Below are 25,441 nucleotides of genomic sequence, written 5' to 3' on the forward strand. Positions count from 1 at the left end.
TCAGCAAACCGCCTGCAGCCACTCTTCCCCTGGACTTGCTGTGGTCAGAGGCAAGGCTGGATTAGCCAGCTCCAACAGAAATGTTCCAGAATTGAGGTTAAAGTTTCCTGAGTGTTTACAAGGCTAAGGAAAGTTTATTTTAGATGTTCAGTAGATAGAGATGGGCCCCAGATTGAGTTGGGGGAGCTAAGAAGAGGGTAGGAAAGAAGCAAAGGGGGAGAGTCAGACTCAGAACAGGGGCAGGGGCAGGGGCAGGGTGTAGGACACACACATGCCCCTTAACCCAAGATGCACCCAGACTCTGCACAGAGCTGGAATGTCCTCCCAGGCAGTTGCCTTTTCTGATCCATCCCCAGGGCAGGGAGGGGCCCTGGCTAGAATTTCAGACTGGCTCAGGCTAAGTCCCAAAGCTTAGGCCAAAAGGATAGGTCCTGGAGATAAGGACAGCCACCCAGGGGATGGGGCTGTGTGCTTAGGATGTGCCATGCCTCAGGGCTTCATCAACCAAAATCTGCCCCACATCCTCCCTGTGAGGGAAGGAGAAAGTGTAAGGGCTGATAGCAATATAGGTGCATCATGAAGGTCCTGAAGGACACAGCTGCCCAGACCTGTCTGCACAACAGTGCCTAGAAGGTGGGCACTACCAAGGAGAGGAAAGTCCAAGGGTGCCCTCTGTTCCCTAGCACGCACATTGCTCCTAATAATGGTGGTTCAAAGGGCCAGAATCTCACAGAATGTGATCAATAGGCAGATATAACTCCCTCCAAGGAAGCTACCTCAGTCATACTGCTGAGTGGTCCCTGGGACACCTTAGAGCTGGAGAAGCTGCCATTGCCACAGCAGAAACTGGTGCCACAGCAGAAACTGGTTCCACAGCCACCTGTGGATTCAGGACAAATGAGACCAAGACAGATGAGTTCAAAACAGAACAGGTGGGTCCAGGACAGGTAGTCCAGGGTACTCATTCTCATTGAACGTAGGGTGCATAGGGCTGACCTGTGCCTCAGGGTTAGCCCCTGCTGCCTGTTCTGGTGACTAGGACACAGGATTCCTGCCACCTGGGGTCACATTAACTCAGAGAGAGGCCTAACGCCCTTAGAAGAGCCACACTGAAATCCTGGTTCTGAGCAGCTACTGTTGGGGTGAACAGGTCCACGCACAAGGATTAGCCTTTACTTTGTTAAGGACAATGTTTAGTGCCATGGTTAAGGTTATGCATTGCCTTGACTGCACATTGGTGGGCCAGTCACACTGCTCCCAATTGTGTTCGTGAGGGTGTTTCTGAGTTGGGGGCCTAATAAGTATAGCCTTCCCTTTCATTCTGCCTTGTTGTGTGAGCTGGGACATCCTGTCTCATCTTCTATAGCCCCGGGCTGGATTCTCAGTCCTTTGAACTTGGGCTGGATCACACCACTCTCTTTCCTGAGTCTCTAACCTGTGGACAGCAGCCTGTGAGATTCTCCACCTTCACATAGACCAATTCCTCATAACTTTCCACCCCCCTAGTTGGTCTGTTGAGAAACCTGAGGAATTAAACAAGCCTGGCCCAAGGTGAAAATCCAGCATTTCAGCATCATTGCACCAGGGCTGAACACTATGTCTGACCTCCAGGCTCCACTCTGGGCTGGCGACCTCTGCGTTGTTTCCTCCTGTAGCCATCTGGGAAGGTCAGACAAATGTGAAGGGAATGAGTCCCCCATCATACCACCTACCCAGTGCCTGGCCTACTGTGAGACTCTGAGGGTCTACGAGATGATAGGGTTACCCCTTGCCACCCTGGGTATCATGGCTATTTTCTGGAGTTTGACCATAAACATGACAGCAGGTGCCCACAAGACAGTGTGAATGTATATGTGTGAGCAAGAGGCTCTGTGTGTGTGTGTATGTGTGTGTGAATATGCAAGTGCTGTGTGTGGATATGTGTGTATGTGTGTAAGTCCTGTGAGTGTAGGCATATGAATGAGATGAGCGAGTGAGGGTGTGTGTCAACACTGACACGGCATGTGTGTGAATGCTGTGTGTGAGTGCCTTACTGACAGTGTACATGCGGAGGTGTGTTTGTATGAAATAGGAGTGTATGTGAACACTGAGGGGTGTTTGCAAATAACGTGGGGGAGTGAATGAATACTGTGTATGAGGGCACATATGTGTGAACAAGAGATGAGGGTGTGCAAATGCTGTGTATGAGGGGGGTGTTAACAGGGAGGGGGTGTGTTTAAACTGTGAGGATGTTTGTGAAAAGTGTGTGAAGGCTTGGGTGTGAACACTGTATACAGGGGCATGTGTGTGAACAGCGTGCATTGACACTGTGTGTATGAATGGTATGCGAGTGTATGTGTGAACACTGAACAGTGTATGTTGAGGGTGCGTAAAAACAGTGTGTGAGGGTGTGTGTGGATGCTGTGTGTTGGGGGTGAACAGTGTGTGCACACTTGGTGTTGGGGTGTGTGAATGATGTGTGAGAGCATTACCTGTGGACAATGTGTTGGGGGTAGAAGGTAGAGGAAACAGGAAGAGAGAATTTGAGAGATGGTCTGTGAGATGATTGCTTGTTGCACTATGGTGCTTGTGATCTATAATGTGAACACGTGTGTGGTGCTCACAGGGAGGAGAAGGGTAAGTGAGCAGAAATGTCCCACAGGTGTGAGCCCTTCCAAAATCTGGAGTAAACAGGTAAAAAATGCCATTTGAAGCCCAAATTCCCTTAGGCAAGAAGGGACATCAGGGGTATGAATAAACACACTCATCTCGTTCTACTCAAACACGGTGTTTAGAGAATAGGGAACACAGTTCAACTTGCATATTGTGTCAGGTTGTTGCATTTTCTGTAGGGAGAGTGTCAGATTTCTCAAAATGCACCAATGAGATTGAAGATTTCACACTTCCATACAACTCAGAAAGAACCACAAAAAACACATTTCCTCTGAACTTATGAGGAGCTGGGAGCCGGGGCTGGCAGTGCCCACACATGTCTTCCTGACCACTTTCTGAGGTCACACAACCCGGGAACTGCAAGATTCTGTGGGAACTCAGTCACACTCATCCTATAGAGGAAATGCACTATTGCCTTAAACCCCACGACATCGTGGAAGATGAAACCAAAAAGAACATTATTTGTACACAGTGAGGGTTCACATTCTCTTCATGATGTGAAACATCTGGAATAAGCAAACTATTTGTGCTTCAACAAGACAGAGAAAGAGAAAGCACACCAGTGTCAGTCAGGACTCAAGAAATGTTGTGCAAAACAAAATCAAAACAAAAAAATGCTTTTAAAAATCAAGTATTTAAAAGTCAAATATTTATTCAATTAATAATGCATAGTGCACAGGTGTGAAGACCTGCATGCATGAGGTATCTGTGGGACCCACTACACTCTCGTGGCCCACAGCTAGGCACTGGCCTGGAAGTTCAGAAAAGATAAGCCTTGCAACTGATTCGCATTCTTTTAGTAGAGGACATGAAGCCCACAATGACTCTTCAGGTGCAGACCTTTCTTTCCCTGCTCAAGCCCAAGAGGATTGCCCTGCTCAGGGGTGAGAGAGAGTATCTGACTTGCTTATAAATAATCAGTGAACTCATGGAATGGGATGTAGCTCAGAGGTAGTATACTTGCCTAGTATACGCAAGGTGCTCTGTTTAATCCTAGCATCCCCTCTAAAAAATCTTATAAGTAAACTTATAGTTACATTTCATGAACTTGCAAATGATAGCAACATGGAGTTGGCCTTCCTGTTGGTCACCCTGTCTTCAGCTTCCTCATAGAAATCAATCATGCATCACTTTAAGTCCCTGGCTCCCATAAAGTCAAAATCAACAGATACAGACTGGACAGAGTAAAAAAAGTTCTAGTATTGCAATGTTCTCAGGTAAACAGGGACTTCACAAGGATGTAGCATTCATCTACCTAAGGGGTGTCTCTCTTCTTCAACATCTGTTACTACCCATCCCTGTCTTGGGGATGCAGCAGAGTATGAGATGCACAGAACTGACAAGCTGAGTGTAAGGAGAAAACTGAGCAGGGATGAGGAAAGGTGCTATTCAGAGCCTGGGGTGGGGGGATTGATGCTAAGAGCATGTCCAGGGAAAGCAGCCTGAGCAGGTGGCCTTTGAATAAAGACCTGGAGAAGCTCATTCCAAGATGGCTGGATAAAGGTGCCCAGTGCTCACCAAACAGACAGCCTCATTTCTAGGCAAGTGGCTAAGGGAGAGCACAGGAACTCAGCATGGGAGAGATGAGAGCTTGTAGGCCACAGGAACCTGCATGGCGGCAGTGAGAGGGCAACAGAATGCATGACTCCCACTCCCTGGAAGGAAGGAGGGTGAGCAGTAGTCCCAGCAGAGCCCCAGGCCCGACACCCAGCAACCCTGGCTCCTGGAGCTCCAGAGTAGCTATGGCCTAGAGCCCAGCCTGAATTCACACAACCTCAGCATCCCATGTCCAATGCCAAGCCTCTACTCCCTCCACAAACACCACAGGTGTAAACCAGAAGACACTTGCAGATACTACTACTGACACTGATTGCAGCTGAAGGGCTCACACAGAGGTGACACCTCTGAGTTCACTTAGGACCAAGGTCAAAGCGCCCCACCCCACCAACACCCTACATCTCATTTACAGGGAAAAGTTTTCCCTACAAAATTTCACTCTATAAAATAGGAAGAGGTGCAGTTGCACCATTTATGCAAACATAAATCTAGGGACACAAGAAGCATGAAAAGGCACACCAAAGGACTCAATAATTTCTCATAAATGGTAAGCATATTTTTTAAATTTCTGAAAAGGAATTCAAAATAATGATCCTGAGAGAACTCAGCAGCATGCAGGAGAATACAGTCAAGTTGTTCAAAAACTGAGAAAACCAATCCACAATCTGAAAGAAAATTCAACAGAGATGGAGATCATAAAAAAGAACCAAACAAACCTTGGAGGTGAAGAACTCAATGAATGAAATAAAACCACAGTTGAGAGCATCAATAACAGACTATACTGAGCAGAATGAATTTCTGAATATGAAGACAGTCTTTTGAAATAACCTAGTCAGACAAAAAGGAAAAAGAAAAGGAACTAAAAAAGAATGAAAAAAGCCTACAAGACTTATAAGACTTTATTAAGTAAACAAATGTTTACTTTATGGATATTCCAGAAAGAGAATAGAAGAAAAAAGGCATAGACAAACCTATTCAATGAAATAATAGCTGAAAACTTTACAAGTATTGGGAAAGAAATGGACACCCAAGTTCAGGCAGCTCAAAGAACCCCAACAGACTTGACCAAGAAGGGCACTCTCTGAGGCATGTTACAGTTAAACTGTCAAAAATCCAAGACAATGAAAATCCTAAAAAGAGCAAGAGAAAAGCGCCAGGTCACATATATGGGAACTCCTCCTTAGACTAATATCAGATTTCTTGCCATAAACCTCCCAAGACAGAAGAAATGGAATGACATTTCATAGTTCTGAGAGAAAAGACCCTCCTAAACAACAATATTACACCCAGCAAAGATGCCCTTCAGAAATGCAGGAGAAACACTTTCCAAGACAAGCAGAAGCTGAAGAAATTCATCAGCATTATATCAGCCCTATAAGAAATGTTTCAAAAGGGTCCTATACCTGGCAGTAAAAGGACAATAACTGACATCATGAAAACACAAGAAAGAAAAAAACTCACTGGTAAAGCAGATACACAAATGAAGATGAGGAAAGAACCAAACCTTCTCACTACAGAAAACCACCAAACACAAAACAAATAAAAAGATATGAAAAGGAAGAAGAATATACAAAACAGCCAGAAAATAATTAACAAAATGGTAGTGGTAAAGCAAGGACAAAATCATATGCTTATGTCAACTGACACAGAAAAAGCATTTGATAAAATTCAACTTCCCTGCATGATAAAAACCCTCAACAAATTAGGGATAGAAAGGACATTTTATGACAATGAGGGGTATATATGACAAACCTACATCTAACATCATGATAAATGTGGAAAGCAGATACATAAACCAACAGAATCCAATAGAAAAATCCAAAAATTATACCACATATTTACAGTCAACTAATTTTCAACAAAGGCACCAAGAACATATGTTAAAGAAAGGACAGCTTCTGCAGTAAGTACTGCTGTAAAAACTGTATATCCATATGCAGAAGATTGAAAATTGACTCCTGTCTTTCACTATCTACAAAAATCAACTCAAAATGGAACAAGGGCCAAATGTAAGTCTCCCAAGCTATGATACTACTAGAAGAAAACATAGGAAAACACTGAAAGACATTAGTGTAGGGGAAAAAATTGGATAAAACCTCAAAAGCACCACAGAACAAAAGCAAACTATACAAATGGGATTATGTCAAACTAAGAAGCTTCTGTACAACACAAGAAACAATAAAGTGAAGGAACAACTTATAGAATGGGAGAGAACATTTGCCAAACTATTCATCTGACAAGGCATTAATATCCAGAAGATATAAGGAACTCAAAGAACTCAACAGCAAAATCACTACCACCATTACCATCGTAATCATCACCACCACCACCATCACCACCTCCACCACCACCACCATCATCATGACCACAATCACCACTATCACCATCTTCACCACCTCCATCACCACCACTACCACACCCTCCGCCACCACCACCACCACCACCATCACCACCTCTACCACCACCACCACCATCATAACCACAATCTCATTACATCACCACCACCACCATCACCACCTCCACCATCACCACCTCCACCACCACCACCACCACCACCATCTTCATCATCATCTAACTAGGCAAGTCATCATCAGGCAAATGACCTGAATAAGTATTTCTCAAGAAAAGATTTATAAATGACCAATAAGTTTATGGCAGAAGTTCATCATCTTAACTATCATCATGGGAATGAAAGTCAGAACCACAATAAAATACCAACTTGACCTTGTTAGGATGACTATTGTGATGGTTAATCTTAATAGACAACTTGATTGGACTGAAAAGCACACAGGAGATTAGTAAAGCATACTTCTGGGTGTGTCTGCGAGGGGTTTTCAGAATGTGGGTGAAGAAATCTAACAGATCCAGGCCCAGATGGAATAAAAGGAACAGAGAGATACCAGCCAGTGCTCTTCACTCTGCTTCCTGCCTGCCATCTGAGCTGCTCTGTTCTGTCACATCCTCCTCACTATAGTGGACTAAAACCTCAAACCCTGTGATCTGAAATAAATTATCCTCCTTTTAAGTTGTTTCTCTCAGGTATTTTGTCACAGCAATGAAAAATGACTAACACAGCTATTATTAAAAAAAAAAAGATACAGCTGGCACAATGGCTCTAGTGAGCAAGCATGAGGCCCTGAGTTCAAGTACAAGGCGGGGAGAGGAAGAGGGAGCGGGAGAGACAGAGAAAGGGAGAGGAAGAGAGAAGGAGGGAGGGAGGGAGGGAGAAAGAGAGAGAGAGAGAGAGAGAGAACATAAACACTGGCAAGTGTTAGGTCGACGCTGATGGGAAGGCCAAATTGGAGTCAAATAATAAAGCAAGCAGGCTTTAAGCAGGCTTTATTGAGAGCGCGCTCTCTGGCGAGGTTCATCGTCCCCAAAGAGCAGGGCCGGAGAAGTCGCGCCGGAGAAATGGCAGCCCAGTTTTTATATCCTGGGTGAAGTCAAGAGCTTAAGGTATAATGGGGCATCGGGCTAGGTCGAGGTTTGGTGGGGAGGAGCTCGGGGTAATATGGGTCAGGACCCATTGCCTGCCAGCAGGAGTTGCCATGGTAATCATGAAGGGAAGGAGGGGATGGAGTGGAAAGTGAGCAGAGAGTCCCTGATCACCATGGGGTGGCTGCCCACCGGCCAAACAGCAAGGAAGTGGGGAAAGGGAATCCCTTATACACAGTTAATGGGACATGTAAACTGATGTAGCCATTATGGAAACAATAAAGAGACTCCTCAAAAAACTAAAATTAGAGCTACTGTGTAATCCTTTGACCCACTCCTGGGCACATTGCCAGAGGAAGTGAACTCATTATTTAGAAGAGACACCTGCACTCCCATGTTTTGCAGCACAATAGCCAAGGTACAGATTCAACCTAGGTATCTATTGACAGACGAATGGATAAAGAAAATGTGGTGTATAAACACAGTGGGATACTATGCAAGTATTAAAAGGATGAAATAATGTCATTTGCAGCAACATGAATGGAGCTGGAGGATATTATGCTAAATAAAGTAGGCCAAATACCACGTGTCCTCATTTATTTGTGGAAGCTAAAAAAGTTGATCACATAGAAATACACTAGAGGAGGGGAAGGGCAGTGGGATGGCTGAAATAGAGAGGATAGATAATGGGTGCAAAAACAGAGTTAGAGGCAGGGAAGTGGTTTGGATGTACACCATCGTAGTATATTGACTCTATAGTTCAAAATATCTGAAGGGAAAGACTTCAAAGGATCCCAGCACCTAGAAATGATCATGTTTGAGGAGACAGGAATGTGAATTACTCTGATTTGATCATTGTACATCATATAATATTTTACCCCATCAATAAGCACAGATAAGTAGTAGGGGTAAATTTGATCCAAATTCACTAAGTGCATACATGGACATTTCACAGTGAAGTCCTTTGTACAACTGATACATGCTATTAAAAAGAGGAAAATAAAAATAAAATATTCTGTCAGCTAAAAACTTGAAAAGTAAAAATAGAAAAACCTGAACATGGTGAGGTTTTTACAGAAGAGCTGAAGGTGTGTGGGCATCAGGGCAGCATCTGCACAGCAGGGAGTGCCCTTCTCACTCCCTGCAGCTCCATTCCCTATGGATACCACATCCAAGCCTCACTCAGAGCTGGCTTGTCCCGGTCCCCACAGTCACCACTGCCCAATCCTCTGCCTGTGGCCACTTGCCAATGCCCAGGCCTGCATCTGTGGCATGGCAGTCATAATGGTGGTGGTCAAGTGTTGGTTATTCTTATACTCCTCTTCACAAAACGCTTGTGCTCCTCACAGACACATGTGCACACAGCTCCCAGGGACATAGCCTCTCTACAGGTTCCACATACTCTGCCTCCCCATCTTACTCTTCCCAAGAGGGATGGAAGCAGCGAGGCCTTTTGGGTGCCCACCTTGAACTCAGCCCTCACAATCCACTTCCTCACGACTCAGTTCTATTTTCTTTTGTCTCTTCTCTTAGCTTGTTTTCTGTCAAACGTACAGAAAAGTTCTGAGAACAGTACAACACACACACCCCAAATACGTTTCCCAGAGACTCCACTACAGTTTCAGCAGCTGCCTCCCTGACGCCAAAGCTCTGCCATCCTTGCCCCTCCATTGAGGCAGAGAGTAGGAGAAAGCAAAGATTTATTAGGACACCATTTAAAGGGGATAGAATGGCAGGCAGCTACACAAAGGAGCATAGTGTAAGGTTATTAGCTTCTAAATAAATAATCTTATCCTTATAGGTATATCCTGAACATTGTAAGTTGTAACTATTTCTAAATTCCATCTTGTTTTCTTCCAGGGCCTAAGAGTTATTCCCAAGTAACTTTACTTCCAAAGAAGAAGAGTTTCGAGTTCTCTTTTTGTTTCTGATTTTCAGCTTATGTGCAACTGAGGGCCTACAATAAGTCCTTCATGATTTTTTCTTTTGAAATTTGTTGAGAACTGCTTTATTGACAATATGAGTTCAATATAGTTACAAGATGTAGACTCTGGGGTATAGTGCTTTATGTTTGCCCACTAAATTAACCTTAATTATTTGCATTTTTGAAATTTTCTATAATTTTTACTCTTATTTCTTTGTTCTGTTAAATACTGAGTTATTTAAACTCTTTCTCTCTTTGATGAATTTATGTATTCTTCCTGTAATTCTGTCAATATTTGATTTATAGATTTTTGGGGTTATTAAAAGCACACAAATTTAACACAATTATATCCATTTTATGAAATGATGTATTAAATATCTGTGAAGTGATTTTCTCTGTGTGGCTAGACTCTCTGTGTCTCTATCTCTCTGTGTGTCTCTCTCCCTCAAATGATGATTTTTTTACCCCAAAATCCATTTTTTGACATTAATATATATTCAGAAGGTTTCTTTCTATTAAGAGTTCCCAGTGTGTCTTCCCAACTTTTCCTCACCCTTTCTGAACCTGTAGGGTTTGATGTGCTCTTGGAAACAGCATATAATAATCCACTCTAATTACCTTAATTATCATAATTAATCCATTTACATTTATTGTAATTACTGATATGCTTAGACGGATGTACTTTCTGTTCATTCTGCCCATTTAGTGTTGCTTTCCTATTTTTTTGTCTTTTCCTTTGGATTGATTATATTTGCTTATTCTTTTTTCTTCCATTAGTTTGAAAATTAAACCCCATTTTCATCTTGAAGTGATATAATCAACCTCCCAAGATAATACAAAAACCTTAGAACTCTCTAACTCAAATCACCCTCTTAAAATCTATGTTATTATGGCTATACATTTATTTCTCTTTTTCCATTGTTTTATAAGTCAATGTTAAGTCCACAAATACAGTCACCATCTCAAATCCTCCACCTGAAATTCCTTTCTTGCATGAAATACACCTGTAAATAATTTCACTTGATAACATTATCTCTGGGTTTTCAGCTTCCCTTCATTTTTGGTCTCTGACTATTCCTTAATTTCCTACCAGCTCATCAATTTATTTTTAAATATTTAAAATACTTTATCTTGTACTTCTGACTGTCATTGGTAGATGGGTAACTTGGTCACCTACTGGAAATGGCAGTCTATATGTTTAGGAGCAGATAAATGCTGCTAGACTAGAGTCTAAACACCAGGAGGACAGGGCATAGCAGCCCTTTCTTCACTCTCATTAAAGGGATGCTTCCAGTCTGAACTTCAGCTGAGACCTCAATACAACAGGTACCAGCTGCTCCCATGCCCCAGTGAGATCTGGGGTGACTGGACTGGGGAAGCATTGGAGTGAGAGTTCAGGGTTGAAAGGAGAGAGCTGTGCTCAGAGTCCACCTCCACCTGCACCATGAGAGGGTAGGGCCCTCCTCACCTCATGCCCAGCAAGGGGTTTCACAGAGACCTTGTGGAGGCTGCTGTCACTCTCACACTGAGAACTCTAAGGGGCAAAAGCTCCTGGAGCTCCCAGTAGGCAACAGGTTGCAGGTAGAAGCAAGGGCTGACCTGCCTTGTTGAAGGTACACATTCCCTCTAGACCTGGTGGGGCTGTGCTGCCTTCACACCAACCTGAGGAGGAGTAAATCCTGCCCAGGACACATGAAAGCAAACCATGCAAGAGGAGGCAGAGGGGCACCTGCCACCTGGGGCAAGGAAGGAAGTGAAGTGCTAGCTTGAGGGGAGAATTCCCTGTGCTCAGCTGCAGCAGATGCTGCAGGGTATGGTGGTTTCTTAAGACCCCCAAGACACCCCAAGAGCCCCATGGAGTCTCCTGCTGCTTTGTGTGCCAGCTCACAGCCACAACAGCATGTGGGATGCCTCCTGTCCCTACCTTTTCTCCGTTCTGCTGCTCCCACCCAGGGTGTCAGGAACCACAGGTGCCATTGCAGATAATCAAGGGGAGAAGAAGCCAACCAGCTGGTCACCTGCCACAGCCCTAGGTGAGGCTGAGGAGGGGCTCCCACTTAAAAGACATTCCAAATTTTAACTGTGCCACTGGACCAAGATAGCCTCTGGGGCCATGTGATGGGGGACCACTGAAAAACTATAACCTAGCAGAGCTAGCAAGGCCTTGGGTTATCCCAGTCTTCCCAGGACAGAAGAACAAGCCCCAAAGAAGGCTAATGGGGCAGCCAGAGAAGGAATAAAATCTCAGCTGGCCCTGCATGTGTCCTGGGTAAGGAAGGAGGGAGTGAACAAGATCATCTGTTCTTGGCTAGATTTATCTTTTGGAAGTAATTAAAAGAGGTAGGAAAAAATAAAATCAGCTTGTAAAATAACAGAGTGATCTTTTCATGCAATTATGACACACTTGGGATTGAGGCATAGTTCCCATAGTGTGAACCTGTGAGAGCAGACAAGTGACGAACTTCTATTCAGTGGTTGACAAGCACAGGACAGACATTCCCATTACAAAGGGGAGAGATCAGGAAAGAAAGGGGTGCCAGAAAAGGCCAAAACCTGGTGAGCAAACCCCAGGAACCCTGAGGCTTGAGAGTAACCCATGTGGGTTTTGAAGCTCTGCCCTCAGATGGTCTGGGTGGGCATCCTTTGCCCTCAGCTCCCTGTGCCTGTCCCCTTCTGAGACCAAGGGGAGCAATGGTGGGAGGCTGCCCCCCCCCATGGTTTCTGTCCCTTTACTGAAGGCTAAAGTACCTCAGAGCTGAATAGCTCTGTTGTCCCATCCTGTCCTCTGCAGTTCAAGGTGGCAGTGTCCACTGCAATATCCTCAGCTCTTGCCTGCCTTGCTGAGGTGACTGGTTAAATTCATGGCTCATACCACAATCTCTTCAGCTGAGACCTCTCTTATGTTTTTGCACTGTGGATAGGCTGAGGATTTTCCTCAAGTTCCTTTTCTTTCAGTCCCCTCAATTTCCCTCTCTCCTCTCGCATTTTATTATAAGCAGCAAGGAGGAGCAGCATGGGGTACCTTCAACACTTGCTGAGGAACCCCTGCAGCTTCTGCTCTTCAGAAGATGTCAGGGCATAGTCAAGCCACATGCTTGGCTGCCTACACAAGGGGTCCACTTTCTCCTGCTTCCCAATAGCATGCCCCTCACTCCAATTCCTTGCCAGAATCAGCTTAATGTGCACATTTCTACCAAGAGAATGCTCGAGGTGATATGTGTTCTCAAGATGGCAGAGCTTGCTCCTTACCAGAGTTACCTTTAATGATCACATTCCCACCACAGACCTCACAGCAGACTCCTCAGTACTCCTGCAGCCTCTGCCATCTGGTCCCAAAGCCTTGTCCACATGTCTAGGTGTCTGTCACAGAAGCATCCCACTTCTCAGTACCAAACCTCCATCTGCTCCAGTGTTACAGTCAAATATTCATTCCACAATGCAGATCATCAAGAGAAGGATAATTGTTCATTGAAAGCAGAAAATTGGTACATTTAGCTTAATAATTGTATACTTCAGTCATTACGGTCTCAAGGAGACTTGATTTTTTAAGTGATAAGAGGTATTCCCTAATTGTAGATTCCAGGACCCACCTTCATGATGTCATGGAGCTTCTGTGTTGGCTCCAGCTGGTTGTGGTGAAGCAATGTGCCCTGCTCAGTCCAGGTGAGGGTGGGAGTCAGGACAGACCTTGGGCAAGGGCTCCTGAATGGCAGGTGTGCATGGACAGGTACACAGAGCAAAGGAAAAAGGACCAGATACACCTGGGTGAGTGAGGGACCAAGGGAGGAGGCAACAGTAACTTCCCCTTAAAACCTCCAGGTTTCCTAGAAAATTGAAGCTGAGCCTTTTCTTCTTGCCTTATTTGTTGTGTTTTGGGGACTGTTCTCTCTCTCTGGCTTGTCACTCCCCAAGAACGCACATCTGCTTGCGCAGTTGACGCTTCTATCCCAATGAGTCACTGGGTGGGCACAGTCCACATGACAGGCCTGGGTGGACCTTGATCCCTTCGGCATCAATACCCTCAGGCTCTCCACTCCCAGGCAGTCATTCTGGATCTTGTTCTGATGACAGCAGGGCCTCCCAACAAGTCTACTTACAGTGTTCCTGCTCACAGGGTGACTGGCCAACTGCTGGTTCACTGAGAGGGATGGGGCTTCTCAGACCCTCCTTGTCAGTGCTCAGGGCCACACATCCAACCCAAAGGTTGGCCCAGGCTGATCCCTGTTCTGTAACAGGGTCTGACAGTCTCCTCTAACCACTCCCCTACTTTTTTCTTCACCCCGAATTTCCTCTTTGGTAAATGGAATAGATGGTACCAAGAGAAGATGGGAGAAGTTGAGGGTGTGTAAATGAAAAGCACCAGCCCCTGCTCTACACAGAAACCAGATAAAAACAAAGTAACCCCACTGCCTTCTAACAACCCATGAAAGTCACACTAAACACGACAAGGAGATTTTCAGGCCACTTTCACCCTCTGAGGTTGAAATTCCCAGCTTTTGTCTTTCCCAGATGTGACTTCTTATGGAAGTTCTAATGAAATTGGTTCATCCATTTCTGAGTCAGAAAGCATAGACTAGAATCCACTTTTTGTAACTTCACTTGTTTTAACCACACAGTGGAAATGAGTTCAGGAAAGCGTTTGGAATTTCCTTTCCAATGTGCAGCTCAGAGGGAATCACGAAGTTCAAACCCTTGGTAGAAAACATGCAATAGAGGAATCAAGAAGGTATTATTTTGCTGAACTGTGAAAGCTGAAGTATTCTCATGAAGTCCAACACACATGGGGGCCTCAGTGCACACAATGGTGCAGGCAGACAGCCATGGTGTCAGCCAGCATCAGCTGGTGGTCAGCTGTTCAAGTCACTAAGCTTTGGAGTGGGTGGGAAAACCATTCTGCCTATAAGTTAACACCTGGTGGACACTTGGGCAGCCATGAGAACTGGCCAGAAATAGCAGAATCAGAGCTTTCCTGAGCTGACAGGCTCTCACCTGGCTGGGCACAGCTGAACCCATTCAGAGAGGAAGTGACCCTGGCCTCCTTCCCCACTTCCATCCCAAGGTTAGGTTCACAATCAGGTCCTTTCAGTGCAAGGAAGGAGAACTAGGCCCACTTCAGCTGCAAATAGTCTCCCCACCTAGGGCAGCCTCAACCTAACCTGAGCATCCAGACCCCCAGGCTGCCCTGGAGATTTGCTAATGATCCCTGTGGCAGCAGGGGGTCTACGTGGCCAAGCTGCCCACTATGAGAGGGTGCTCCACAGAGAACAATTCTGGAAGTTCAGTTCTGTCCTGGCTCTGTGCATAGGTGTCACTGCATGCTTTCAAAGATTGCCCAGATTTCTTCACACCTGACTGGAAAAGCACATCCTGTGTATGTGAAGTACTGAGTCTCAGAGGCAAACTGAGGACAGCACCTTGGAGCTGAGAGTGACTAGTGGCAGCCCAAGGCTGGGGAGACCCAGAAGGGATGGAGACTATGAGATGGGGCCTAACCTGGGGCAGACCATGTATAAAAGTGAGACACTTTTGTCTGGCACTGGAAACCTGTGAGTGAAAGAAAATGTACTATTAGCACTTTACCAGGACAAGCACTGTCACACAGTTCCAGTAGGGGCTGGGCTGGCTGAGACTGGGAGGCTCCATGGAAGACCCCCAGACAAGGTGGTGGCACTGTCAGACTATGAACACCTTGTGGAGCTTCTAGGTTTCTGAGCAGCACCTTTCATCAGGATGTTCTCTCCACCCAGAAAGTATCCTTCACTGGATGTCCTCCCCACCAAGGCAGCCCCCCTTCATCAGGGCATCCTCTCAACCCTCCCCTGGACAGCACCATTCGTCAGGAGCATCCTCTTATGGGCCTCCTAGGGAAAACCTTCAGAAGTCTGAGAATTCACTGAGGCCATGGGACCCAGTTCTAAGGGTGCCGCACATACCAAGGCAGGCATGGGAGAAGACTTGAAAGCCCAGTAGTGCCCCCACCCCATCAGAAAGTACTGAGCAGAGGAGTCCTGGTCATGCTGGACGCAGTGGACCTGAGCAGCCAGTGTCCCCAAGTACTGGAGGCCCCACCCTGCATAATTCAAACCCCTTTAGGCCTGTTTGCCCTCAGTTTCACTCTACCTTCCAATAAGAAAGACTACAGTCCTTCGTCTGCAAGTTTTCCTGAGCCCATCAGAGATCCAAGGTCCCAGGGCAGCTGAAACCTGGAAATCTAAGGAAACATGAGTACAAGAAAACACAGGCCACACACTGTGGACATCAGGAAGGAGAAAGCAGGTAAAATTCTGAACGCAGGTCAGTGAGAGGAAACAGAAGACCTGTGCACACAGAGTCAGGGGTCTGCCCCTCTATGAAACTTGTGAGAGTAACACAGAGACAGGGACAAAGCCCAGTGGGGGAGGCATCTGGCACCCCACTCTTTTACAGGCACTTGACTGCCCCAATCCTTCACAGACACCTGGCTCCACACTCTTCACAGACATTTGACCCTCTAATCCTTCATAGGCACCTGGCTCCCCAATCCTTCTTCCTCAGGCCATGACCTGAGAATACGAAGGACACCCAAGGCCATTTCTAATCTGGATCCAGTGGAAGCCTACAGCCAGGGGCCAGCGTGCTAGCAATGGCACAAACCCTGCTATCCCTGAGGACTCCAGAAACAGCCCAGGAAAGACAGGAGAAGGGGGCAGAAGACCCCTCAGTCCCATGTGGGCTGGAGCTCTAGGACACAGGAAGACCTCGGACTTTCATCAAGTGGCAGTGACAAGCAGCAGCTGCTTCTAAGGGGAGGGAGTCCTGGAGTGAATAGTGGGTTATCATCCCACACCCCAGCTGCCACAACACACCAGGCTAGTCCTGACAGTACCCCATGGTACCTGGGGCAGCAGGCAAAGATCACACAGAGTTAACCATGGACACTCAACCTCTCAACCATGGCTCATCCTGCTCCCTCATGGAGCAGACCCGCTCATTCCCTGGAGCCTCTGATTGTGGGGAAACCCGTGAAGCAGAATAGGAGCAGGTCTGGCCCATCCTCCCACAAGAGCAGCTCTGGCTCCACGTGCTCAGCCAACCCAGGACCATCCTAGCAGAGTGGATGACCTGAGAATACGAAGGACACCAGGGCCACTTCTAACCTGGATCCAGTGGAAGACTATAATCAAGGGCCAGGCCACTTGGACGAGGCCAGCAAGAGCTGGGTCAGGAAGGGAGGATGTGTGCACAGTACAACACACCATACACACTCTTCCTGACCATAGCTGGAGCCAGGTGAGACCCAGGTGAACAGAAGTGGGCACAAGTGAGAGTCCTACCTTGGAAGAAGCTCTTCACCCTGAGGTAACTGACGCTGAGGCGTAGGACAGAAAGTTTGTCCAACTTGGAGATGATGTCAGGTGGGAAGGGCAGCAGGCTGGCCAGGTGGTCCAGCTCTGCATTGAGGCGATCTCGATGTCGCTTAGAAGGGTTTGACTTCTCAGTACCCATGGCAGGTCTCCTGTGAGGAAAAGACTTCATTCAGGTTTCTCAGCCAGGCCGCCTGGCCCCATAGGCTGGAAACCTATTCTCTGTAGTTCCTTTACCAGGAGCATTTGAGCAGCTACCAAGACAGAAAGAGCTAAAACTCAGTCACTCCTGAACATGCACACATCGAAACCTACAATGGACATCATTAAATGACACCTCAGAACCGACGATGCACAGTAGTAAACTACACCTTGGCTTTTGGAGCAAATGAAAGAAGTAATCATGAGAGTCTCGGGTGAGAATGAAGGGCATGCCTCTGGCTGTGTGACTCTGGCACATCTCCCATCCTCTCTGTGCCAGGTGCCCTGAGGTGGGAAGACATCTGGCCAGGGCAATCATAATGCTCATGGAAAAATGTGCTTTCAAAACCTAATATATTTCAGGAAAAATATTAGTTCCCATCCCCATGTGCCGATGGCCTGCAGACCCTGACCCATACCTGCACACTTCAACAGTTCTTGGGCCTTGCAGCTCCCAAGAGTCCAAATCTGAGCAGGGCTTGTGAGCATTTCTCTGCACTGCAGGCTGAAGGCAGAGGTAGGACCCGTGGCCTCCAGAGGCCACAGGACAGGCTGAGTGAAGGACAGGAAGGCCCTGCCTAGCCTTCCATGTAGCTCAGGAGGCCTGCTCACCAACAGACAGGTCATCCAGCCTCAGTCACCTGCCTACCTGCCTGAATATGGGACCACTGAACCCAGGCCCAAGTCCCTAGTACCCCTTCACAATGACCACCCCTCATCTGACCCTCTTAGCCCACAGTTACCGTCACTCTTCTGACCCTTTTGGTCATGGTGACTGTTATTCATCTGGCCCTTTAGGTCATGATGACTATCCTCTAACCCTCTTAACCCACAGTGACCATCACTCTTCTGATCCTTTAGGTCATGTTTATCCTCTTCTGGCCCTTTAAGTCATGGTGACTGTCCCTCTTCTAAACCTTAGGTTATGTGGACCATCCTGTTCCGACTCTCCAGGTCATGGTGACCATCCCTTGTCTCACCCTCTTAGTTGTGGCACAGAAACAGCATTACTAATCCCTCATTCTAGGTGTTGTCACATGTAAGGACATAAAAGAACAGGTAACTAGAGGTGTGGCTCAAGTGGTAATGCACCTGTGTAGGAAGTGTGTAAGCCCTGAATTCAAGCCCCAGTACAATTTAAAAAAATCTGTTCTTTCAGGAGGTCTACAGCACTTTTATCATTATTGACCCAGGCCACAAAATATATTTCACACAACATAAACTTAACCATCTGCAAGTGAGCAGCTCCACGTCACTAGTATAGTCACAAAGCTGTGCAAACATCAGCTTTGCCTAGTCCTAGAGATTATTGTCACCAAAGGGAAGCCCTTTACCACCCAGCATGCTTTCCTTCCTTTGGACCCGGTCTGTTGTCTCTGTGTGCATGCTGTGGTATTTCACATAAATTGAAACAACAGCAACATTCTGTGCTCCTTTTGTGGAAAAATGTTTCCAAGGTTCATCCACCCTTATAGGATATATGAGTGCTTCATTCCTTTTTATGGTTAAGTAATATTCCAGTGTATGAATGGACCACATTTTGTTTATCCATTCATCAGCTGATGGCCAGTTGGGTTGTTTCCCTTTTTTGGTTATTATGAATAAAGCTGCTATGAGCATTCATCTACAAGATTTTATTTGAATGTGTACTTTGAATTGTCTTTGGTGTTTATCGAAGAGTGGAATTGCTGGGACAAATGATAATTCTATGTTTAATTTTTTGATGAACCACCAAACTGCTTTCCAGAGCAAGTGTAATGCACAGGGGTTCCAATTTGTCCACATCCTTGCCTGTACCTGCTCAGGTCCATTTTTTAATTACCGTAGTCATTTCAGTGGTGTAGGTGGTGTTGCATTGTGGTCTTGATTTAGTTGTGATGCTGGGCATCTCCTCATGTTCTCCATTTATGTCTTCACTGGAGAAATGTTTGTTTGAGTTATTTGCCATTTTTAATTGGATTGTCTTTTTTATTTTTGAGTTGTTTAGAGTTATTTATGTATTCTGGATATTAAGCCATCTTCAGATATATGGTTGGTAAATACTTTCTCTATTCTGTGGATTACCCTTGGTTATCCTTTTGCTTCTGCTGATTTTTAAAAATGTGATACCACCCCAAAATCACTCAAGCTGCCACCAAAATTTAAATAAGCTGGGAACTTGGGGAGGGATTGGACTGATGACTGTGTGGCCTGGCTAGACAAGAGGCCTCACCTTGTGGGCGACAGAAAGCCTGCCCCCCCTCAGGCCTCCCAAAAAACAAAGGACACCTCATGGTCAGATGGGGATGGGATCAGAGAGGAAAAGTAAACCCGGGGGTGGCAGAAACAATGGGGAGGAGGTAGCAAAGAGTGGGGGGGGGCACAGACATGGAACCTGGCTGTGGGCAGGTAACTGGAAGAGAGCACCCTGTGGGCAAGGCAGCACCTCCTCCCAAGTGCAGGGTCCATGTCTGTCTCCTCACCCCACCCTGGGCCCATCCACCCTCATGCATGGACCCTCCTGTTCCTGCCCCTCTCCTCCAGGCAGTCCTCACCCAGGCAGGGCCTCAGAGTCATGAGCCTGGATCACTTCTTACGTCCATTAGAGGTGGGGGGAAGGTGGCCCTGCCTCACCATGTGGGGTGGGGTGGCTGAGCTGGCCCATGCATCCCAGGCATTTCTTGCAGGGCTCAGGGAGGGGCACTGCCTGGTAAAGGTATGGGTGTGCAGAGCACAGCATGGTTGGCTTTCCTCCTCTGGTTCTCAGAACACCTGATTGCTCCTTGTTGCTGTACCTTGCACCCAATCCCAGCCCCATGAAGCAGGTAGGGACTCCACCCCCACGGGTGAGAAAGGACTGTGGCTGGGGGCTAATGAGGCTGTGCAGAGAAGACAGAGCCCTCTGGGTTGGCGGTGGGCTGGAGCATAGGGCAAATGCAGAGGCACAGGAGGTTGCTCCTGCAGATCCAGCTAGAGAAAAGCAGGAAGCCACAAGGCCAGGGGCTCAACCCAGCCTGTCAGCAGAAACTGGCCTGAAGTTGCAGAAAGTTGGCTCAGCTGCCAGAGTTAAAAAGGAAGCCCTGAACACCAAAACTGTAGAGCACCTGTGATTAATCTAACAAGAGACATTCAAAACATCTAAATTAAACTATGAAGTGTTTCTGCGGAAATATTTAAAAGACCTAAATAAATGGAGATAAGTCATGTTCTTGGGTTGGAAGAGGTATTGTTAAAATGCAATTCTTCCCCAAACTGATTTACAGACTTAACATAATCTCAACTAGAATTCCAATAGGCCTCTTTATATAAATTATAAAGCTGACTCTAAAATTTACATGGAAATGCAAAGAGCATAGAATAGCCAATTAAAAAAGAACAAAGTTAGAGGACTCACCCCTGACTTTAAGCCTTCCCTAAACCTCTAACATTAAGATGACTTGCTATAATATCCATTTGTTGACTGGCAGCAGCACTAACACAGCTCATGGGAATCCGTTCAATAAGTGGTTCTAGGTCCACTGAGCATCATAAAAACAAGGAACATCAACACTTGCTTCACACAGTCCCTCAAAATAAGCCGAGTGGATTGAGATCTAACTGTAAAATCTACGATACGTGTGCAAGAATCTTTCAGACCTGCAGGTGATCTTAGAACACACAAAATGGATAAACTGTTCTTCATCAAAAGTTTTTTAAATGCTTTTTTTTATTTGTATGAGATAGGGTCTTGCTATGTAACCTGGACTGCCCCAGCCTCCCAAGTCCTGGGATTATAGCTGTGCACCTAAAATCTTTTTTGAAAGTCAATATTAACAAAATGAAAAGGTGACTCAGATTAGAAGAAAATACAAGGACTAGTACATAGGAAATGTAAAAAATCTTATAACTTAATATGGAGAAGACAGGTAACCCAAACAGAAGATAGGCAAATTATTTAAACAGACACTTCAACAGAGAAGATACACAAAAGAAAAACAAGCACATAAATACATACTCAATACCATTATTCATTAGGTTAATATAGATTAAACCCTGATAAGAGTCTACCAACCCATTATAGCTGAAACTAGAAAGATGGATGATTCAAGCGCTAGAGAGAACGTGGAGGGACTCTGCTGCTGGGAGGTAAGATGACGTGACCACTTCAGAGAACGCGTGATGGTTTCTGAAAAAGTTAAGCACATCCTTTGACCCAGCATCTGCATCCCTAGGTATTTACCAAGAGGAATGAAAGCATCTGTTCATTCAAAGACTTGTCCCCAGATGTCCACACACATCCACAGCATCTTTGTAATAGCCCTAAACCAGCAACAGCCCAGATGTTCATCAAGCTTGGTATGTTACACAATGGAGCCAACGTGAATACACAAACTCAATGACTCTCAGAATTTATGCCAAGTGAAGGGCCCCACAGAACACTTCACACAAACACCAGAAGTGTGAACTCCACAGTGACAGTGAAGGAAGAGATCAAAAGCTTTCTGGAGACAGAGGGGGTCACCAGGGGGGATGAGGAAACCTTTGGAGTGATGGAAATGTTTGTAATCTTGACTTTGGTGATGGTTTCATGGGTAAAAACTAATGGGTCTTTAAACTTCCTCCAGTTATATTCCAATAAAGAAAAATTGAGAGAAAAATAGGACAGCTCCTCAGCCTCCACACTGTCATGAATTCGGGGGTCTCTGAAGACTAGGTATAGCCTCTACACATTGCTGGTGGCACAGCCCACACCCTGAGGGCTCTCAGAAGCAGGGTCTAGCCCAGGTTCCAGGCCTTGTAAGTGTGGATCTAATCCAACCCCACTGCATGCTCACCCCTATTCCCCTCAGCCTTTTCTACTCTTCTAGGTGAGAAGACATGGCACACATAGACCCTAGCCCACCCCATCCACAGACCAGAATGCAGGGCACAGCTGACCTACAGCCCTCAGCCTAAGGTCGTGGCTATGAGGCACATCAGGGATGGGCTGGCCAGAGCTAGCAGGGAAGGAGCTCACACTAGGGGCCACAGGAGGAGGCACAGAGCATGTCTCCCGTGGGGTGGATAGAATGACCTTAAAAGATTCATAGATGCCACATTTTGTCAAGCCAGCCTTGGCCACTCCCCTCGCCTCGCCCTGGTATCTACACACACAACAGGGTGAGCACATGGAACATTCAGTGACTGCTGTGGTTTGAGTGTGCCCCTCAAACATCAGATCCTCCCTCACCAGACCCTCCATCATGCTGTTTAGACTTTCAGCTTCAAAGTGTGAGCTAAAGAAGCTTCTTTTCTTTATACAGTTCCAAGCCTAGGCATTTCATCACAGTAGCAGAAAATACACTAACACAGTGACTATTCAAGTCATTTCACTGTCTTTCATCACCCCCCAGTCACCATTTTACAATCCCAGGCCATTTCTTTCTTTTCTTTTTTTTTTTTTTTTTTTTTTGTGGCACTGGGCTTTGAACTCAGGGCCTATACCTTGAGCCAATCCACCAGTCCTTTTTTGTGATTGGTTTTTTTTGAGACAGGGTCTCGCAAACTATTTGCCCAGGCTGGCTTTGAATTGCAATCCTCCTGATCTCTGCCTCCTGAGTCACTAGGATGCCATTTCAAATCAGTGAGGAAAAGTTGATCCTTCAATAAAAATGTTGAGACAACTGTCAGACGTAGGGCAATGAGATCAACTCATACTCATATCTTACATCAGGGAAACATCAAATGCTCAGAAGAGAGGTGTGGTAGTACACACCTATAATCCCAGCACCTGAGAAGCTGAGGCAGGAATATCATGAGTTCAAGTCCAGCCTGGACTACCCAGCAAGACCCTGTCTCAATACATAAATAAATAAGATTTTCAATGGACTGGTATCTCAGTGGTTGAGTGTTTGCATGACATACAAGAGGCTTTGAGATTCAACCCCAGCACTGCAAAAGAAAAAAGGTTTTAAATTAAAAAAATATTTTAAAAAGAATGTATCAGAAAATGCAATGGAAAATTCTCTTATTAGGAGTATGGAAGACCTTTGTAATCATGATTTGAAATTTTTATTAACCACAAAGGAAAAGACCCATAAATTCAACTTCATAGAAGTTAAAGACTTCTGCATGGCATATAATATCACAAGTAAAATCAGAACTGGGGAAAGTGTCTGAAGCTCGCTCAAGAGTTAGGGTTCATAGGAGCTCACATGCTCCTATAGCCAAGCACAAAAACGTAAATCACCCAAGAAAATGAGCAAAAGATATCAGAGAATTCACAGAAAGGGAAGTACAAATAGGTCTTAAGCTTCATTTATACTAAGAAAATTAATGAAAATCTCAAAGTCCAGAATACATCACGTGCCAGGATGTGGGGAGGGCAGGAGAGAGGAGTGTAAGCGCTGGGCACTTGTTGACATCCATCAGAATTACACATGTCCCTGAAAGCAATACTATCCCTAGGAGTTTGTCCTCCCCACAGATGAGCACTGGGCCTGGGTTTGATTTTACCTGCTGTGTAAACTCTGTAGAAGCTGGCAGAAGACACCAGTACCAGCCTGCTTCTGTCATTTACCCATGTCTCCAGGTCCCCTAGGATAGGTGGCAGGGTCTGGGCTGATGCTATGTGTGCTACAGATCTGTGTGGTAGCCAAGGAACATGGACCTTGGTAGACAGCTGGCCGACTGTGCTAACATGGGCTGGAGGAGTGCCCACCATTGCTGCAGATAGCACATCAGGGAGGCATGTGCTGACGTACTGCAGTCTCTGAGGAGTGCAGCTGCATGTGAACATAGCATGTACAGAAAAGAAGGACATACACATCACCTCACATTTGCTAGTCATCTCACAGGGCATCGCAAGAAGGGCTCACAAGCACTTGGGAAATCAGAAGGCTCCAGGCAGGGAACCATGCTGCAGAGATATCCCCTAAGGTGTGACCCCATGAACATTCTGTCTGTCAGAATAGCCACAAGTAAAATGAAAATGTCCAAGCCTTGAAAAACTCACTGCCTCCAGCCTTTGCACCACAATAAAAACAAGATAAAGCATGAAACTCAGCTCCTATCACTCTATCCTTTCCTCCCCCCACCCTCCCGCACCACCCAGAGACCACTGAGTTTGAGCCAAACAGCAGTTATTTTCTTTCCTTATTTAATATGACAAATTCATTACCTAAACAAGTCTCTGCCATGCCAGAGCACATCTCCACAACCACCACCCAGGGGCATCCCCTGCCCCTCTTCAGTGTCCCTAAGATGCTACCTCTTATCCACAGCTTTGCATCCAGACTACCTTGAGCCCCATAGCCTGGGAGGCCTCATCTTCACACAACCAACGAGGGGACAAACCACCTTCCAAATCCCAGCTGCACACACAGAGCAATCTCAGCTTCACACCAATCTTCAGCTTCAGTTGGTGTGAAGTGTGGCTGGTGGGGTCCATACTGTCTGTAATGTACACAAAATCATGCAGCCCTGGAGATCAGGAGGAGCAGCTCCATCACTTACACAAGGAGCACACATGTACAGAACTGCAGGTGTGCACTCCAACCACCACAGGCGTGTGTGATTGTTCAAGTGTGCGTGCACACAAACGTGGTGTCACACAGCATCACACACAGCTGCATCACACATCCAGAAAGCTCTCTCTCTCTCTCTCTCTCCTCAGTACAAGGAGCTAGAGGCAACTATGGGCCTCCTGAGGAAGCTGTTCTTCTCTGTCCTCTGGCAGGGGGCTGGCTCTAAATGCTGTCATTGAGGCCACCTCAAGGGCCCAAAGGGGCTGCCCAGGGAAGGGCAGGCAGAGGGGCCATGGGTAGTGGGACAGGCATCCTGGACCCCAGGTTCTCCCATCTCAACACCTGCAGAGATCCTTGGACAGGGAGGACTAAACCTGTGAGCCTTGTCCTCATGCGGAGTGCAAACTGGCAGGGTTGCATCTTCCCTGGACAGGGTCTCCCAGTGCTGAGCGGGAAAAGGTCCACATGCTGTGGCATGTCCCTCATCCAAGATGATTTCTGGCCAAATTCTTTCTTTCATCAACCCTGGCCTGTCCTTCATGTCAATCAGGAAAGCTGTCCAAAACAAGCTTGCCTGCTACAGAAAGCCAACAAGAGATCACAATTGCACAAGCCCCAGAAGTGACCATGATGTCACCTACCAGAAGGCCCCAGAAGCCACTCCCATGCCCATTGTGTCCCTAAAATTCCCTCTCTTCATGAGGGTACAGCACCTCCCCTGTCCTGGGGATCAGGAGGAGAGGGGGCTTTACCGCTTCTGAACGGGCTTCCTCCTCTTCCTGCCGGCGTATGTGCACTCCCCCGGAGGAATCATCCTTGCTGACCCTAAAAGAAGAAGGGGGCATCAGGTGGGTCACATCAAAGGA

General features: G+C 46.3%; 1 protein-coding gene across 1 annotated transcript in view; it reads right to left on the reverse strand.

Annotated features, from left to right (window-relative positions):
* Ahrr (aryl hydrocarbon receptor repressor) overlaps positions 1–25,441 on the reverse strand; it is a 92,751-nt gene that overhangs the window by 58,359 nt on the left and 8,951 nt on the right. Inside the window, exons 2-3 of the mRNA XM_020174793.2 lie at positions 25,328–25,400; positions 16,882–17,063 (exon numbers count right to left, since the gene is read on the reverse strand). Of these exons, the coding sequence (XP_020030382.1) occupies positions 16,882–17,063; positions 25,328–25,389 (244 nt within the window). The 5' untranslated portion in view covers positions 25,390–25,400. The remainder of the gene's footprint in view (positions 1–16,881; positions 17,064–25,327; positions 25,401–25,441) is intronic.

Source organism: Castor canadensis, chromosome 6 (genome assembly GCF_047511655.1).
Source record: "Castor canadensis chromosome 6, mCasCan1.hap1v2, whole genome shotgun sequence".
NCBI classification, from domain to species: Eukaryota; Metazoa; Chordata; class Mammalia; order Rodentia; family Castoridae; genus Castor; species Castor canadensis.